Source organism: Geotrypetes seraphini, chromosome 1 (assembly GCF_902459505.1).
Source record: "Geotrypetes seraphini chromosome 1, aGeoSer1.1, whole genome shotgun sequence".
Taxonomy (NCBI): Eukaryota; Metazoa; Chordata; class Amphibia; order Gymnophiona; family Dermophiidae; genus Geotrypetes; species Geotrypetes seraphini.
This window is the reverse complement of record NC_047084.1, coordinates 345,851,628-345,871,550: the sequence shown is the minus strand read 5'-3', so window position 1 is coordinate 345,871,550 and position 19,923 is coordinate 345,851,628. Positions and strand designations below refer to the sequence as shown.

General features: G+C 49.8%; 1 protein-coding gene across 7 annotated transcripts in view; it reads right to left on the bottom strand.

Annotated features, from left to right (window-relative positions):
• YTHDC1 (YTH domain containing 1) overlaps positions 1–12,561 on the bottom strand; it is a 397,408-nt gene extending 384,847 nt beyond the window's left edge. For 6 of the 7 annotated variants that reach the window (XM_033963055.1, XM_033963075.1, XM_033963093.1 and 3 more), the window contains exon 1: positions 12,334–12,561. In XM_033963055.1, coding sequence (XP_033818946.1) covers positions 12,334–12,361 — 28 coding nt within the window. In that variant the 5' untranslated portion in view covers positions 12,362–12,561. The remainder of the gene's footprint in view (positions 1–12,333) is intronic. The other variant, XM_033963111.1, reaches the window with a different exon arrangement.
• Between the last annotated feature and the right edge of the window lie 7,362 nt (positions 12,562–19,923).

Below are 19,923 nucleotides of genomic sequence, written 5' to 3'. Positions count from 1 at the left end.
CTAGTCAAATTTTGTTTGCCTTCAGCTGTAGGAAAGCTAGGGGTGGGAGGTACCCAAAAAGATGCAGGGGCAGCAAGAGGATCTGCACTTCATGTGGTAGAGTCCCACGGGGTCAAGTCATATGCCTTATCCAAGAGGCGATGACTGGGACAGCACTCCACGATCAACCAAGTTGACTGAGGATCTGGAAACCTGTGAGCCAGCCACTAGGCTCAACCAAGATTTGCAGCACCTCCTTGCATTGATGGGAGCTAGGCCAGGGACCAAGAATATCAACCTGAACAAGATACCATCTTCTGGAGTTAGAGTAATACTGGTGATACCACTGGGAAGTTCAGTTTCTCAAGGTTAAGGATGAGGCAGCCCAGACGCTAAGGAACTGGAAATAATGACACAAATGAATACAGGACCTTAAGTAAGGATTAGTCCTGTATCATCTTTAGAACCAGTTTAAGTATAACAATCTGCAACCTTTGAAGACTCTAATAGAGTTGTAGTAGTCTAAATGAGACACTGCAACAAAGATCAGAACTCCAATTAGAAACCTCGCTGGGGCCGTCTGCGTACTGATGATGTCATCAGTTCACAGACAGCCCCCATCGAGAAAGCCACGAAGCAGCCTGTGAGTGCTGCTGACCCGATGCTCCTCTGCAGCAAGGTATTTATGGTCACGGTCAGCAAGGATCGGTTGGGAGGGAAGGATGGGGGGTCAGCGGGGGTTCGGCTGTGCGGCAGCAGGTGCTCAAGGATTCTGTTGCATGAGAGATGGGAGGGAGGAAGAATGGAAGCTGGGCAAAGGGTTCTGCTGCATGAGGGATGGGAGGGAGGGAAGGATGGAAGCTGGGCAAAGGGTTCTGCTGCACATGAGGATGGGAGGGCAGGAAGGATGGAAGCTGGACATAGGATTCTTCTGCACAGGGGGATGGGAGGGAGGGAAGGATGGAAGCTGGGCAAAGGGTTCTGCTACACAGGGGAATGGGAGGGAGGGAAGGATGGAAGCTGGGCAAAGGGTTCTGCTGCACAGGGAGATGGGAGGAATAGAAAGATGTTACAGAGGGAAGGCACAAGGGGATGGGTGAGAGGGGAGGAAAGATGTTGCACATGTTGGGGAAAAGCATAGAGGAAGAATTGGGGTGAAGGAGAGGAAGGGAGAGATAATCATGTACATGAAAAAAATAAGCCCTACCCAAAAATAAGACCTAGTACCTTTTTTGGGCCCCAAATGAATACAATACACTGTCTTATTTTCCAGGAAACAAGGTAGCAGCAGCCTAGACCCCACCCTCAGAGTGTACCTTTAAGAGGCAGGAGCTCTTGAATGTTTGCTGGGAGGGAGGGTGTCAGTATGCCACAACAAATTATCACCTGTTTGAGTTTTTTTTAAGTTGTAGGGGAGGGGTGCCGCTAGATATCAGAATTTTTTTATGGCAGGGAAAGAAAGGGAGTCACAATACTATCAGGGAAAGGGGCCAATGTAGAAAGCTACCAAATGGAGAGGGGGTTTCAAATAGGGAGATTGACTCATACATCTGCTCCAAAACAGTCTAGCAAAAACCACTCACATACTGACAAGAAGGGGGACTTTTAGCAATGAACTACAGATTGCTATGTGTTTTAAATATGTATCATCAGTACAGTATAATTTGTATCTAATTTTGCTGTAGAAGCCACATGCTAAACCATTAGTATATAGCTCTAACAGGTGACTTTCTGCATTGGCTCGGATTCAAAAAGGTCTTTAAAAGTCTGTAACATCCTCAACACAATGCCATTTACCAGTGAATGCAGAAGTGCCGAAAAGCACAGTTACTTACCGTAACAGGTGTTATCCAGGGACAGCAGGCATATATTCTCACATGTGGGTGACGTCATCTACGGAGCCCCAGCGCGGACAGCTTTTCAAGCAAACTTGATTGAAGTTTCAAGTTTGCTACACTGCACCACGCATGTGCATGCCTTCTTGCCCACTAGAGGGCACATCCCCACCTCGTGGGGTTCCATAACCAGCAAAGAAGCCATCCCCGGGGAGGAGGGCGGGTTGTGAGAATATATGCCTGCTGTCCCTGGATAACACCTGTTACGGTAAGTAACTGTGCTTTATCCCAGGACAAGCAGGCATGATATTCTCACATGTGGGTGACCTCCAAGCCAACCAAAAAAGGGCAGGTGGGAGGATGGCAATTTAGGAAAACAGGTTACGTAACACCGACTGGCCAAACCGGCCGTCGCTTCTGGACAAAGTGTCCAGACAGTAGTGGGAGGTGAACGTATGAACCAAAGACCAAGTGGCAGCTTTACATATGTCCTCCACAGGAGTAGACCGGAGGAAAGCAACAGAAGCTGCCATAGCCCGGACCTTATGCCCCGTGACTCGACCATGGAGCGTGAGACCAGCCTGAGCGTAGCAAAAAGAAATACAAGCGGCCAACCAGTTGGACAAGGTGCGCTTGGAAACAGGGTGTCCCAACCGATTAGGATCAAAGGACAAAAACAATTGAGGAACCTTCCGATGAGACTTGGTATGTTGGAGATAAAAAGCCAACGCCCTCATACAGTCAAGCGTATGGAGCGCCGCCTCACCAGGATGAGAGTGGGGCTTCGGGAAGAACACTGGAAGAACAATGGACTGATTGAGGTGGAAATCAGACACAACCTTAGGCAAAAATTTAGGATGGGTGCGAAGAACCACCTTGTCATGATGAAACACAGTAAAAGGTGGATTCGCAACCAAAGCCTGCAGCTCACTAATCTGACGAGCGGACGTGAGCGCAAGCAAAAAGACCACCTTCCAAGTGAGAAACTTAAGATGAGATTTGTCGATAGGCTCAAAAGGAGGCTTCATCAGTTGAGCTAAGACCACATTAAGATCCCAAACTACAGGAGGAGGTTTCAGTGGAGGATGAACATTCACGAGACCCCTCATGAAACGAGTTACCAGAGGATGAAGAGAAAGAGACCGACCCTCGAGATGCCGATGGAACGCCGCAATGGCACTGAGATGCACCCGAATGGAAGTCGTCTTCAGCCCAGACTTAGACAGATGTAACAAATATTCCAGCACCGAAGACACTGGAACCGAACTCGGGTCCAGATGGTTCGAGAAACACCAGGATGAAAATCTGGTCCACTTCTGGGAATAACAAAGCCTAGTCAAGACCTTGCGCGAGGCTTCCAAAATCTCCCTCACAGACTGAGAAACATTAACCGAAGTCAAGGGGAAAGGAACCAAGCGGTCAGATGTAAAGACTGAAGATTGGGATGTAACAGCGAACCCCGACTCTGAGACAGCAGAGAGGGAAAAACAGGCAGAAGAAGAGGCTCCCTGACACTTAGTTGAAGGAGCAGGGAGAACCAGTGCTGCCGCGGCCAACGAGGCACAATGAGAATCATAGTGGCTCCGGTCGATTTGAGATGTACCAACGTTCTCAAGATCAGAGGAAAAGGAGGGAACGTATAAAGGAACCTCCCCCCCCAGTCGAGAAGGAAGGCATCGGCCTCGAGACAGTCCCGGGAGTACATCCGAGAACAATAGAGGGGCAGCTTGCGAGTCTCCGGGGAGGCAAACAGATCCACCTGAGGAGTTCCCCAGCGGTCGAAGACCTCGCGCAGAACCCGGGAGTTCAGCGACCACTCGTGCGGCTGGAGAAGACGACTGAGTTTGTCTGCCAGACAGTTCCTCTCTCCCTGAATATAAACCGCACGTAGGAAGATGTTCTGGGAGACCGCCCATTCCCAAAGGCGCAGGGCTTCCCGGCACAGGGACCAAGAGTCCGTTCCCCCCTGCTTGTTCACATAATACATTGCCACCTGGTTGTCCGTCCGCACGAGGACTACCCGATCGTGTAGCAAGTGGCAGAATGCTCGAGCCGCCAGAAAAATGGCACGAAGCTCCAACACATTGATGTGACAAAGACGGTCCTCTGCCGACCATAGACCCTAAGTCCGCAGACCGTCTCAAAGAAGGAGTCACCGTTATCGGACAAGAGACTGGGTCGCGATCCTGACGCCACTGCGAGGCCAAGGTCCACTGAGGAAGCCTCAGATGCAAGCGGGCGAACGGAGTGACGTGGACCGTCGATGCCATGTGGCCCAGAAGAATCATCATGCGCTGAGCCGATACTACGGGCATCAGCGAAACCTGGCGACTCAATCGAAGCAGGGCCTCCAACCGAGAGGGGGGGGAGGAACGTACGGAGGCGAACCGTGTCCAGCACGGCTCCAATAAACTGAAGGGATTGAGCCGGGCACAACTGAGACTTGGGAAAGTTCACTTCGAACCCCAGACGTTGAAGGAAGATGATAGTCTGTCGGGTCGCTGAGATAACTCCCTCCCTGGTCGATGCCTTGATCAGCCAATCGTCCAGGTAGGGAAAGACCTGTAGCCCCCGAGATCGCAGGGCTGCAGCGACTACCACCATACACTTCGTGAAGACTCGAGGGGACGAAGCCAGTCCGAAGGGGAGGACCAGATATTGAAGGTGCAACTCCCCCACCTGAAACCGTAAGACTTTGCGGAAGGCAGGATGCACCGGAACATGAGTATATGCTTCCTTCAAGTCCAGGGAGCACATCCAGTCCCCTTCCTCCAAAAGAGGATACAACACCGGAAGCGACAACATACGGAACCTCTCCCGGACCAGGAACCTGTTGAGCTTTCTGAGGTCCAAAATGGGGCGTAAGTCCCCGGTCTTCTTTGGGACCAGAAAGTACCGGGAGTAAAACCCCCACCCCCGTTGGTCGGGGGGTACAGGTTCCACCGCCCGAAGGCTCAACAAGGCCCTTGCTTCCGCGAGAAGAAGAGGAAGTTGGGCTTGATTGAATGGGTAAGCCCCCAGCGGATGTTCCGGCGGCGTGGCTGAGAAATTGAGCGAGTAGCCCTCGGAGATAATCCGGAGCACCCAAGCATCTGATGTGATCCCGGTCCAGGCCGCATAAAAGGCTCGGATCCGACCCCCGATAGGAAGGGGGTTCTGCGAGAGCGCGGAGGGGGCCCGCCCCCATCCGCACATCATGTCAAAAAGACGGCGCCGGCTTGGACGCCCCCTGCGCCTGAGGTTTTTGTTGGCCTCCCCTACCCTGTTGCGGCGGGCGCCGGGGCGGAGGTCTAGAGAAGGCCGGCGTGGACTTCTGCGGGTACCGCCTCGGGGGAGGCCGGAATGGCTTCTGCGGCGGGGCCCAAGGTTTAGGACGGACCAAGGAGGCAAAGGAGCGCTCCTGTTCCGACAGATGTTTGGTCGCCGCCTCCAGGGACTCATCAAATAATTCAGAGCCAACACAGGGTAGATTGGCCAGACGTTCCTGCAAGTTCGGGTCCATATCCAGGGTACGTAGCCATGCCAGCCGGCGCATTGCCACTGCAAAGGCGGATACCCTGGAGGCCAGTTCAAATGCATCGTAAACAGCGTGAAACAGGTACAGACGCAGTTGAGATAAGTTGGACATGAACGTGGCAAAAAACCTTCCTTGTGGGAATCCGGCATGACCCCTTGATAACGAGGCAAGTCTTTGACCATGCTTTGAAGATAAGAGGAAAACGTAAAGGCATAATTGAGGACCCTGGTAGCCATCAATGAATTGGAATAGAAGCAACGACCAAACTTGTCCAGGGTCCGCCCTTCCCGTCCGGGCGGGACCGCCGCCGAGACCTTAGAGGGCTGCGATTTCTTCAGCGCCGACTCAACAAGCAACGACTGGTGAGACAGTTGTGCTTTCTCGAAGCCCTTACAGGGGATGGTCCGGTACTTGGACTCCATCTTAGACGGCACCGCTGTGACTGTAAGAGGGGAGTCCAAATTTCTCAGGAAGGTCTGGTGGAGGACCTTATTGAGAGGCAGACGAGGAGTTTCTCTCAGGGGAGTGGGCAAGTCTTGTTCCTCCAAAAACTCCTTCGTGTACTGAGACCCAGCAAGCAAGTCCAGGTCCAAAGCACGTGCCATATCCTGCACGAATTTTGAGAAGGAAGAGGGCCTTGAAGGCGGGGAAGGAGTTCGCGAAGTCCATGCCGCCAAGAAAGAGGGGGAGGCCTCGCGGGAATACCGAGGCTCCCTACCAGACCCCGATCCCCAGGAGGCCATACCAAGCGACCTCGAAGGGGTCGGGGACCGCCTATGCCCCGAGGAGCCCTTGGGGGAAGTCCCCGGGGTATGAGGGACCGAGGCACGTTCCCTCCGTCTCGGCGAGGAGTCTCTCGAACCCCTCCCCACGGGGGACCGGAAAAGCCTCAGATTGTCGAGGCAGAGCTCCGAGACACGCAAGGTCTCACCCCCGGTCGGCGAGGAGCAACCGCGTCTCCGAGGAGAACCCCGAGAACGCTTTGGCTTCCTCGGCCGACGAGCCCCGGGAGGACCTCGAGGAAGAGGACGAGGAAGAGATCCTCCTAACCCGACGCACCTTGTCCCGAGGCCTGACACTTCTTTCAGGCTGGTCAACCGAGGTCGAGGTCGAGGGCAAGGTCGGGGTCGAGGTCGGCAGGCCCCCGGGGGCCGAAGCCGAGGGCACCGAGACCGAGGCCGCCGACGCCAGGGCAGTCGAGGCCGGAGCAGTCGAGGCCAAAGCCTGCTGCAGGTGCGCGAGGGCCCCGGACAGCTCCGAGGCAATCAGCGCTCAGAGTAAGTCCTGGAAGGCCGGAACCCCCATCATGACCAGCAGGTCCGGGGTCAAGGGGTGCTCCCTGGAGGGCGACCTCGGTCTCGAGTATTCCCTTGGGGCATTAGACTTCGCCACTCGGGGCGGGGCCGAGGACGACCCACCCGCAGTCGAGGAGCCCGAGGATGGCTTCTTCGCCGAGCCTGGAGTCGAGGATGGAAGGGAGGACTTACCCGAGGCAGGTTTGGTCGAGGCAGCAGGCTTGGAGGAAGTCGAGGGTCGCGGCGAGGTCGAGAGACCGGAGGCCGAGGTCGAGGCCGAAGCCGAGGCCGACGTCAAGGCTTTCCCCGCCGCGGGGTCCACAGAGAAGAGCTCCGCCATCCGGGCACGGCGTCGGCGGAGCGCTCTAGACTGAAAAGTTGAGCACCTATCACAGGACTCCGTAGGATGCTCAGGACCCAAACAAATCAAGCACCACCGGTGAGGATCGGTAATCGAAAGCAACCGATCACACCGGGTGCACTTTTTAAAGCCCGTCAAGGGACGGGACATGAAAGCCGAAAAGGCCGGGAACGAACGATGTCCCGCGGCCGCGGTACCCGGGAGCCCCCGGAGCCGAACGGAAGAAAAATAAAAGTTTTGTGTTTTTTTTTTTTGACGACGAACGACTGACAAAGTATGAAAAACAACAACAAAAGCACAGCGACCGAGCGAAAAGACCCAGACGCGGTGTCAGAAGGCAAAAAAATTACTAGCACAATTTCCACAGGGCTTCTGGCTCCGCGGAAAAAACTGAACTGAGGACCACGAGGTGGGGATGCGCCCTCTAGTGGGCAAGAAGGCATGCACATGTGTGGTGCAGTGTAGCAAACTTGAAACTTCAATCAAGTTTGCTTGAAAAGCTGTCCGCGCTGGGGCTCCGTAGATGACGTCACCAACATGTGAGAATATCATGCCTGCTTGTCCTGGGATAAAAATATTTTCTACACACAACTCACACCTCCCTGTAATCTTAAGACGCTTTCTGCATGAAAATACTTGTTACTAAATCATCAAAATAGCCAATTTATTACTCTTTCTTAACATGTACCTTGGCCTATTGCAGGAGTTCTTAATCCTAGTAGTACCCAGAAGAGGTTAAACAGGATGTGGAGAAGGGTTTTGAAATCTGAGGCAATTTATTAACTCTTTCTAGACAGAGTAGCTTATTGGTGATATAACTGCACTACTTTAACAATGTTTGCAGTTAGCATTATTAGCAACTACAGTATGTTGGTGACATAGCTGTAGTTGCTAATAGTGGACATGTGGTTTAGGAAAGGGGTGCAAGAGTTTCGTTTATCAGTATCTGCAGATAAATAAATGTAAAACCACTTTGGTTGTACCACAGAAAGGCAGTACAGTGGTACCTCGGTTTACGAGTGCACCGGTTTGCGAGTGTTTTGCAAGACGAGCAAAACATTCGCAAAATTGGCACCTCGGAAACCGAGCGCGCCTCGATTTGCGAGCACCCCTCCCCCCCCCCGCTAACCGGCACCCTCCCCCGCTGCCATCGGGCACCCCTCCACAGTGACCTGAGGTCCCCCAACCCACCCAAACCCTCTTCTTACTTCAGTGTAGCCTCCACACTGGCACCGCACCAGCATGTCCTGCTGGTGCCCGAAGATCTGCCTCCTGTGCTGGGCTTTGAGCATGCACACATGCTCAAGGCCCAGTACAGGAGGCAGATCTTCGGGCTCCGGCAGGACATGCTGGTGCCGGTGCGAAGGCTACACTGAAGTAAGAAGAGGGTTCGGGTGGGTTGGGGGACCTCAGGTCGCGGCAGGGGGGTGCCCGATGGCGGGGGGGAGGGTGCCGGTTCGCGGGGGGGGCTTCTGGGGGAGCAATGCCAGTTCTCTTGGGGGGAACAGCGCTGCTGGCCTCAGGGGGAGGGTGGAGGGTGGGAACCTATCAAAGCGAGTTTCCATTATTTCCTATGGGGAAACTCGCTTTGATAAATGAGCATTTTGGATTACGAGCATGCTCCTGGAACGGATTATGCTCGTAATCCAAGGTACCACTGTATATCAAATCCATAACCCCCCTAAATAAAAAGACAGAAACAAAAAAGGTTGAGAATCCCTAGCCTAATATAAGAAAAGACAAATACAAATGTTCATCTTCCCCCTCAAAATACTACACCATACTACTAAATAAAAATGAATAATATAAATTACAAATTTATCTGGCTATTTTTTTAGGCATTAAACAATGTAATCCTGCAAGAGCAGAGTGTATCATAGTGCTTGGATCTGACATCTATTCCAAAAATAATCTTCATCCATTAGTGTGGCTGTAATCACTACATGGGGAACCTCCTACTGACAGACCATAGCTAGCTAGCCCACTGCTCTTTTTCATGCAATCCATGACAAACTATCCACGCTCTGGTAAAAAGTAGCAACCATCTGAAATTGGCAAAAACAGGCATCTGACATCAGAGAAAGGGTGGGACCGCCAGAAGAGGAAGCAGTGCAGAAGCAGGGCTCAGAGAAGGGGCGGGACCGCCAGCAGAGGAAGCAGCAGGACAACGGTAGGCAGCTTCTCCATGATGGGGGGTGGGTGGGAGGCTGTGGGGGTGCGAGCGGTCCTTCGGGGTGGGGGTGCGAGTGCGGGGGGGTGAATCGGACATCAGGGGGGGCATCAGGCTTTCAGGGAGGGGACAGGACTTCAAGGGGGAGAGGAGAGTCAGGGCGGGGGAAAGGAGAGTCGGGCGGCGACGGGAGAGTCAGGGCGGCATGCGCGGTATACGGGTGTGTGCGCTATATAAAAATTTCTTTACATAAATTACAGTTTCCCGCACACTATACCTGTGTGCACATTTTACACGGGTGCGCGGTATACGAGTGAAAATACGGTACTTTGAATCTGTAGCTTTAACCACTGTGCCACACTATCCCCTAAAGCTACAGTTATTACCATATATACTCGAATATAAACCAAGATTTTTGGGCCAAAAAAAAATGATCCAAAATGGGGGTCTTGGTTTATATTCGAGTCACCTTCCAAAAATGGTGCTTTTTTCCTCCCCACCCAATGAGCAATGCTGTTATCTTCCACCACCCCTTCCCTCAATGACTGGCACTGCTATCCTCCACCCTCCTCCGATGACCAGCACTGCATCTCTACCTTCCCCCCAATGGCCAGTACTGCATCTCTACCCCCCTCCGATGACTGGCACATGTCCTCTTTCTGGCACTTGGCCAGAAAGTCTGGCCAGATTTTTCTTTTTATTCTCTTTGGGTTTCGCCATTTGGGGAGGGGGGGCACAGTGGCGGCGGCCAGCAGCCCAAAAATTAAAGAGCAGCTCTAGACCCCATTGCAGCATGTCAACTGAGCAGACACACACAGCATACGCCAACTCATCTAATTGGCGCATGCTGTGCATGAAGCTGGATCCTCCACTCTCATCCTTTTTCCCCTTGTCCCGCCCACCTCATGCAGACACTGTGTACTGCATGTTGAGTCGACGCCGCCAAAGCCAGAGGAGAGGTGGTGGGGAAAACCTTAAAAAAAGATCAAAAGAGGAGAGTCTGAAATCGGGACCCGCCATGGAGGAGGTAAGATCAGTCACAGTTCGGGGGGGGGGGGGGGCCTGGTGCAGCCCATAGGAATGTTCTTCCCTGCAGCGGCAAACAGCTTTCACAGCTGGCTGCTCTCGCCAGGTCGGGCCTTCCTCTCTGCTAGTCCTGCCTACTTCCTGTTTTTGTGAAGGCAGGACCCAGCAAAGAGAAGAGGAACAGGGGCACACAGAAGGAGGAGACAGGAAGGAGATGGGGTACAAGGATGGAGGAAAGGGGCACAAGGATAGAAAAGTAGAAGAGGAGGGAAAAGATGGGCCACACGGACAGAGGGGTAGGGAAGAGATGGTGAGATGGAAGCAGTAAAATAGAAGAAAACTGAACATGAAAACCAGTGTCAAAGAAGGATGTAGAAAATTTATGTTGTTTTTATATTTTGGACTGTTTGGGAAGAAATTCATTTCTTTTTAGTTCTCTTGTAATGTACTGTGTGCAGAGTCTGGCATATTAGGGTTTCCTTTGTGTACAATAGTACTTTTAGTTTGTGGACTTGTATTTGAAAGTTTTTTTTGTTTTCTGCATGTGTGACTGAGCCCAGGTGTTCTGGTGGGGACAGAAATCCAGAAACTTTGGTTGGTGTTGAGGCCCCAAGTCAGAAAATATTTGTCGGCTCTCCTTCAGCTTTTTTGGACTTGACAGCCCCAACTGAAAAATTAGTGCTTACTTATGGCATGATCCCTGACAAATGACACTCATGTACCCAGATTTCTAACCCTCCAGTTATATTTGAGTCAACCTTTTTTCCTCCTTTTTAGGGGGAAAGGGTTACCTCAGTTTATATTCAGATCAGTTTATATTCAAGTATATATGGTATTCCTTAACTGTTGTAATTTGATGTTTTCTTCCTGTTTTTTCCATTCTATAAACCGCTTTGAACCAAAAGGCTAATGCGGTATTTATGTTATGTTATGAATCAACTATGAGGAAGACCCCTCATTCGGGCAAATGCAATCAACCACTAGGAAGGAATGGATCAGCATTGTAGGCAAGTTAGGGACTAGTGATGCTGGGTGGGAAGAGATTGGAAAGCTGCTTGACTCAAAGGGGATATGAGAAAGGCTCTTCAGGAGCTAGCAAAATTAGACATTTTCTTAAGTGAAAAATCAGACTCCGGGAAACACATAAAGTCATATCCTAGAGTAAGCCTGACCAAAAGTATACATGATGCCATCCTTCAACATAAAAAAGCACTGCAATCTCCAGAGACTTGATATTTGGGGATAAGGGTCTAAAGTAATTAAAACTGCACATTAGGTAAGTGCCTAAACACGGAACTAAAGACCACGGTACCTCCCAATACAATCAGATCGTTAAGTTTAAAAATCCAGGGACTATCTATTAAGAGTCCACAAAATGCTGCATACATATACAAATTTAAAAAAAAATAATAATTCAGTATAAATGTTTGAAAGATATACGAACTAATTTACAATTTTTCCTACACAAAGTTAGGACCATCCCCATAAACCATAATTTCCTCAACCATAAAACCCTCCTGACTCTTACAACTAAAAACAAACCAAACACAACCATCTTATGGGCCCATCCATTGCTGCCAGCTCTGTTCTCAGACTGCTAGACGCCAACCTTTTTACACACTGGAAGAACGAGGAAAACCAGCCTAGTGTCTTACCTCACCCAATTTACAACACGTAAATATGAAGCGATATGCGATAACATGTGTGCGTGTACTTATTTTAACACCGTATAAAAACAAAGATAGCTCACAACCATGTTTTTCATTTCTTATACCGTGTTAGAAGGTAAAGAATAAAACAACGAGCTAAGATCCTGGAAATGCCACCTATATGCGTGTACGTGCACATTCATGTGCTAATGTATGATCGAAGAATGTACGGGAAAAAGACCCAGGTTGCAGGTGCCAATGAAGAGACACAAAGGGCCGGAAAGAAGGGACTAGGTGTGGGTACGATAAACGATTTTTTTTCTCTCTCTCTCTCTCTCTTTCTCTAAGCAATTAATTGTCACAAGCATTATCAACCGGGCACAGAAGCAGTTTTTCCTCCCGTCTCACAGAAACAAAACGGCGGGTGCGGGCTGGATTCGCAGCGCACCAACGCAACGGAGCCTCGAGCGAACACCGCTGCCTCCCTCCCCCCGCGGGTACCTTGCTCGTCCCTGCCGTCGGCCGCCATCCAAACTCTCGCTCTCTCTCTTCCCGTCTCTCCCTCTCTCTCTCTCCCGCTAGCAGAAGGAAAAGATTCACACCCTCTTGTGCGGCCTCGATTCCGCCGGCGGCGGCGTCGACGACGAATACGGTTCGCCGTCTTTTTCCTGACTTTCTCCGGCTCAAGATGGCGGCTCCCCTTTTTCCTCTCTTCCTCCCGCCCCCACCCTTCTGTTCCTCTGACGCTGGGTATCAGTCCGTTCCCAGCATGCACCTTAGCTCTCCGCGAGCCCTTAAGGAGTGCTTGTTTGGGTGTTTTAGAGGGGGTGTTTTTCCTCTTCCGGTTGTATGATGTAGGGAGTGGAGATGTTCAAAATAGGGAGCAACTTGGGGACACATTTGTCTCGATCCAACGCGGGATCTGTCTCCACCCCCCCCCCCCCCCGTCCCGACCCCGCACGTTCTATCCTAGCAAGCTCAGTCCTCATCTGCACAAGCCTCAAACTCGCGGGTACGGGATGGCGATGTAGATAGATACCTCGGACTAATTTGTCCCCGTGTCATTTTCTAGTTCAGAACGATAGGGAAGGTGGTATTTAGGATTTTGTTTTTATTTTGCAGTGATCAGGGTTGTTACTATTATAATAAACAAGAGGTTTTCAAATGTGAGCGTGATTTAAAAAAGTAATATACGAGGGTCATTTCATAAATAATGCACACTGTTGTTTTTAATTTACATGTTTTATTTTTTTTTTCAAGTATTTATTTACAATCCTTCAATATAGTCTCCCTGCTTTGCAATGACCGAGTCCCAACGTCCGGGAAGCTTCATTATTCCATCCAAGACACCGTTTTAGTTCAGTTGCCGAATAGCTCGGGTACCGGCGGAAGAAAGCTCTTCCAGATATGCAAAACGATGTCCACACATAGGTTGTTTCAACTTTGGAAAAAGGTCAAAGTCTGGTGGACTCATGTCTGGACTGTAGGGAGCATGAGGTAACACCTCCCAGCCATATTCGCGTAGTTTTTCAATGACCAAAAAAATTTAGATGAGCTCAATCAAAAGTCAAACAAATTATTATTTTTGTTTATGATCATGAAGGCATCATCATCACAGACAAAGTTCCATGTGGAAGAAGTGTCACAGCAGTGTATCATCGTGATTTTTTGCAAAATATGCACAGAAAAATGCATAAAACCCGACGTCAGTTGCTCTTGACAACGCTCGCCCTCACATAGGGAATGTCATTGGAAAAACTACACTAAAATGGCTGGGAGGTATTACCTAATGCTTTCTACAGTCCAGACATGAGACCACCAAACTTTGACCTTTTTCCAAAGTTGAAACAACCTATGCATGGATATTGTTTTGCATCTCTGGAAGAGCTTTCTTCCGCTGGTACCTGAACCATTCGGCAACTGAACTAAAACAGGGTTTTTTAATGGAATAATGAAGCTTCCCAAACATCGGGACACGGTTATTGCAAAGAAGGGAGACTGTATTGAAGGATTGTAAAGAAATACAGTGGTACCTCGGTTTATGAGTGCACCGGTTTGCGAGTGTTTTGCAAGACAAGCAAAACATTGGCAAAATCGGTGCCTTGGAAACCGAGCGCGCCTCGATTTGCGTGCGCCCCCCCCCCCCCCCCCCCCCCGCGATCCGGCACCCCCCTCACTGTACTTTTAACTTCCACATACAGCAGTCACTAGTATTACTTTAACAATTCCATCAGGCAGCCTCAGAGCCTTTGCTAGACCAACCTGCCTCTGATGATGCAACTTCCTCTTTGCTAAGAGGCTGCCTGATGGAATCAATCTCCAGGCCTTTTAATCTCTCTCCCAACCCCATGATTTCCCCCCCCCCCCCCCCCCCATCGGGCCTACCAAGGTACCTGGTGGTCCAGCAGGAGTCTTTGTGTCAAGAGCGTGGCCCTCTCGCTCTCAGCTGCCTTCTAAAATGGCTGCCACAACCTCTTGCAGCAGTTCACGGTACTACAGGAAATGCAGCTATTTTAGAAGGTAGACGAGAGGAGGCAGGAGCGAGAGAGCAGTGCTCTGACCACAAAGACTCCTGCTGGACAACCAGGTACCTCGGTATGCCCAGGGAGGGGGAATTGTGGGGTTGAGAGGGCGATTATAGGGTCAGGGCCTGGAGACTGATTCCATCAGGCAGCCTCTTAGCAAAGAGGAAGTTGCATCATCAGAGGCAGGTCGGCCTAGCAAAGGCTTCGAGGCCGCCTGATGGAATCGTTAAAGTAACACTAGTGAGTGCTGTATGTGGAAGTTAAAAGCACAGTGAACTGCCACAGCTGGACCAGGAGCACTGGACAGAAAAAATGATGGTGGAGGTTGGGAGACCTACAGTGCCACCCGCACTGCATACTTCCTGACAATGGTGCACGTACCGCATGTTGAGAACCTCTGCCATATTCCACTCCCATGCAGCATCCCCCTTTAGTCCGTTTCTATGCTTCTATCCATGCCCACCATCTCCCCTCTTTTTGTATCTCTCTGTGTCCAGCTTCTCCCCTCTCTTACTCCCTTACACCAATGTGTCTCTCACACTCTCTCTTTCCTCTGTTATTTTCAATATTTCACTCACTCTTCCTTCACCCCTTGGTTCAGTTTTTCTCTTTCCTCCTCCCTGCAGGCCCTGCACCTCTCTCCCTTCCCTCTAGCACCCTTACCAGGCTTATAAATTCTGCTTTACTATCGGGCCTGTTCTCCACAGAAATGGGACACATTGCCTTGTCCCCTCTTCTGAAAAAAGCCGATCTCGACCCTTCCTTACCATCTAACTACCGCCCCATAGCAAATATCCCTCTCCTAACTAAACTGCTAGAGGCCATAGTCGCCACCCAGCTCTCTTCTTACCTAGAGAGAATCTCCATCCTCCATCCTTACCAATATGGCTTCAGCACCGAATCCCTCCTAGTTTCCTTAATTTCTAAGGTGCAACAACTACATTCTCGTAACAAATTTGCTGTCCTATTACAATTCGATCTCTCTGCAGCTTTCGATGTTATCCACCACGACATACTACTTTATCAACTTTCCGAGATATGAATTGACTCCACCGTCCTAAAGTGGTTCTCAAACTTCCTACGCTCTCGCTCCTACTCTGTCAACACAAATGGCACCATGTCCGTTCCTTGGACACCATCTTGCGGTGTCCCTCAGGGATCACCCCTATCCCCTATTCTCTTTAACATCAATATGTCCTCCCTGAAACTCCTCCAATTATCCCCCCTTGAAACAATCTACACATATGCTAATGACATCCTTGTCCTCCTTGAGACAGACCAGAACCTCACCAACCTCCAAGAGAATATTACAGCTTGCATAATGAGACTCCATTCCTGGTCCTTCTCAGTACAGATGAAATTGAATGAATCAAAAACAAAATTACTCTGGCTCGGCCCAAAATTAGAACACCTGCCCACCCTCTTCACTGTACTGCAGCTTGAGTTCTTAAGCAAGGTCCTTGGCATCATTATCGATTCTTCTCTCTCCTTCAATGACCATCTCAACTCCTTGGCTAAATCATGCTTTTTCAGCCTCCACATTTCGCCGTCCTTGTCCAATCCATCATCCTCTCCAAACTAGACTACTGCAATGCCATCTATTTAAGCCTATCAAAAAAAAGTCTTCAAAGACTCCAGCTAATCCAGAATACTGCATCCAAGTTGATCTTTGCAAAACGCAAGTCTGACCATGTCTCCCCACTCCTAGCCAAACTTCACTGGCTCCCAGTGATTTCCAGAATCCATTTCAAATGCTCCTGCCTGGCTTTTAAGATCATTCACGGCATCCTTCCTCCCTTAATCCCACTATCTTATAACTCCTCGAGTCCTGACTCTACCAGACCCGCCCAAAGGTATAAACTATCCTTCCCTTCTCTACACGGTATTCGCTATGCAGGCAAACTGGGAAAATCCCTTCTCTTCAGAATCACAGGTCTTTGGAACAACCTTACTACCCCGCTGCGGAACCTGGGCTCCCTCCAATTATTCCGCAAGCAACTGAAAACCTGGCTTTTCACTAAAATGTAATTCTATCCCCCTTACTCTTCTCTTCTATATATAAGTTCATGTAAACCTTTTATTTACCTTCTCTTCCTATATTTTAAGTTCTTGTAAACCGTGCCGAGCTCCACATCCGTGGAGATGATGCAGTATATAAACTTAAGGTTTAGTTTAGTTCCCATGGGTCCGACACATCTATCCACTCCCTTCAGCTCCCAGGTGTGAGTCTGGCTCCTCTCCCCTCCAGCTCCAGCTGGCCCGCCAGCCCAAGCAACCCCCTCCTCCCTTCGTGGGTTCAGCAGCAGCCTCACCCTCATGATCATGAGTCCAGTAGCCCCTCTTCCTTCCCGATCGCAGGTCAAACGGAAAAACAAGAAATAAAACCCTGCGACTCCCCTACTGGGTCAGTCCCTTTGCACCTCCCTCCCCAGGCCTACCAGCGTCTTAGAAGATTAATCGACCGAAGAAGCACAGTCATGGTACAATGGCATAATAAACACCCGGTAGGGGAATTAAAGGTTTGGTTTTTTTTGCTGTTTGACTCATGATCAGTAGGAAGGGGGACTGTTGGACCCGCGATCGGGAGAGAAAGAGGGACTGCTGGACCTATGACCAGGAGGGGGGCTGCTGGCCGGGAGGTGAGGTGAGGAGGGAGGCGACTCGTGGCAGTCATACTTTATTGCGGCAACAAGACCCTTTATCGCTCCCGCGGGTGATTTAAAGCCTTGTTCCTGAATCCACAACAAACAGGACACATTTTTCCACTGGGGGGGGGGGGGGTCACGTGATATACACGTTCTGAATAGGACACCCCGAGGAATAGCTCCAGGAACTGCTCTATTAAATCTGCAATTCCCTCTGACTTCCTCCACGGTTTTGCTTCATAAGCATAAAATTCAGCTGTTAAAGGTTGGAGGGATCACATTGCAATTCCAGCGTGTTGCTATAAAGGGTTATGCCGCATAAGGGAGCCAGAAGTCATCACGCTACTCCTAGTCCATCTGCAGCCAAGATGGCAACAGAGAACGGGCCTCCTGTGGTACCGTCTATTATGCCTCTCACAGTAATTCTCCACAAGGCAACTGTTATGGAGTTGAAAAAGCACTTAGCCATCATGGATGACAAAATGTCTGGGCTGCAAGCCAACATACAATAAGATAAGGATGGAATGAGCACATTTAATAACCGGGTGCTCCAACTAGAAGAACGCATCGTGCAGCATGAGGCGACCACAGACTCTCTTTCCACCTGAATACAGGCACTGGAACGCACGGCCCAACAGCTAAATGAGAGGGTGGAAGATCAGGAAAATAGAACACTGCGACTGCTCAGACCTTTTAGTCAGCCCTGACATACAAGAAACGAGAGAAACAGTGCTTCCATGCCATAAGAAGCAGTATAAGCCACCCAGAGCTCCCTATCCACTATTTCAGCCTAAGCAGAGCCCTTTTAGCAAAGAGGAGGAAAATCTGAGCAACCACCAGGGGAGCCAGAGGGAGCTGAAGCCTGCTTCCACCTCTGCTAGGTTTGGGTGTGGTTCTAACAAATTTAAGCCTAGCCTGCAAAAGCTAGACAGAGCAGTGGCTGAGAAAAGCTCTACAGCCAAAGCAGCGGGCCCAGGCAGAAGACCCCATGGAATGGCAGGGTCCTGAAGATTCTCAGACACCAGAACCATGCGCAGGAGTTGAAGGAATGGACATTGGTGAGCTAGAGCCAGTTCATGCTTCACCTGAAGAAATGGAGATAAACTTATGCACAGTGGGCAAGTAGCCATTTTTTAGGGGTTTTTTTCACTCTTGCCTTGGGGAGAAAGACTGAGTCCTGTGTGGTTTTTTTTGTTTGTGGTACTTGCTAAAACCTTTTGGTACTGTTGGAAGGACTAGTGCTGCTAGCAGTGTTGCATTTTGCTGTTAGCAAGAAACAGTTTCTTTTTTTTATTGTTGTTAACCAAAAGCCTTGCAGTGTTTTGGTATTGCTGGGGATTGTATAAAGTTGGGGATGTGCATGCTGTGACATCCGGATGGGATATTTCTTTGAGGGATTCTTTTTCTTATATGCTTCCTGAAGAAAAAGTGATATAAGCTGCACAGCAACTTTAGGCCCCACCATTAGCTCAGAGGGCAAAACACCTAACAAAGCTAGTAGGAGGCAGGCATTGAGATTATGAACTGTTTGACTTTATTGAGAATTTGTTTGAGAATGTATGCAAGGACCTGGTGAAGAGGACTGAATATGGACTACTGAAGTCCAGGTACCTTACTGGGCTGTGACCTTTTTGCCAGTTCCAATGTTTGGACTTTTCTGTGGTGAATTATTTTTGTTTTGCTGACAATTTGTTCCTGGGCCTGCTTGGACTGTGGAAGCAGCCCAGAAAGAATTGAACTTTGTGGGACTTCCAAAAGACTTGGCTGCATGTTGAAAAGCCAGGGTTACTTTGTTTTCTTTTCTTTTTGTCTTCTGCTGGCAGAATAATAAGGCCTGCTTAGCAAACTTACCTCAAAGCCTGAGCTTGTCATCCCTTTGAAAAGGGGATAGAATAAAACCGAACTCATCCTTGAAAATCCTGAACTGTTTGAGAGTTGGGGTTTTTTTTTTACTCTTTAAGTTTTATGTTTATGCAGTTTTGCTGCTTTCACCCTGAAGGGCCATTCTCCTTCTAGAGTGGCACACAGATATCGGCCTAATCACCCATCCTGGCATTACAGCTACCCAGTGGAGTCCGGATGGGCGACAACAGTGGTATCAGGAGTGGGATATTGTGACCCACTTCAGGCAGTGGTGAAGAAATATTTTTATTGGGGAAAAAACGTTTTTTTGTTGAATTTTTTAACTTTGTTTCTAATCCTGTGCTTTTTGGAACCGGAGCACGCTGATTGGACTCACTCCTGCTTCACTGGCAATACCATGCCGAGGCGGATATACGTGAGCATCACACCAGCGAAGAGGAGCGGACAGACCAGACTGGAGGAACAGTTCGGAGAGACCGACCAGAGGGAAACAGGCTGACTAGAGCACAGGGCGGTGCACCCAAAATAGCACGCAGGCTCAGACTCATCAGTACCTCCGGTAAGAGTACCTAGATGGGAGGCTGGTAAGGATTTGGCTGCTTTTTCAGTGGGGAGGTTAGCTGGGCCTACTAGGAAAGTGGGTGAACCTGGTCAAAAGATACCGCACTTGGTGGTGTTTCTTTTTGTTTATCTGTCCTCAGGTCGCTATTATGGATCCCCAACAGCTCAAAGCGATTCTGGCAGGTGAAAAACAGAGGCAGAGTGAGGACATGCAGGAGATCCTCAAGGCGAACCATGAATTTTGGAAAGGAAGTCAGGAAGCCATTCAGAGGCAGCAGGACAAGCTACTGGGAGCTCTGGAAGAGCAGACTAAAGCCTTTGCGCAGTTTATGCACACCCAAACCTTGGGAACTGGGACTACTATAGCAGTAAACATAGCCGCACCACTGCCAGTAGGACATAACTCTTTGGCTTTGTTGAACTTGTGCAAGTTTACTCCTGGAGATGCCCCAGATGATTTCTTAAACTCTTTTGAGCACATAGCAATGGCTGCAGGC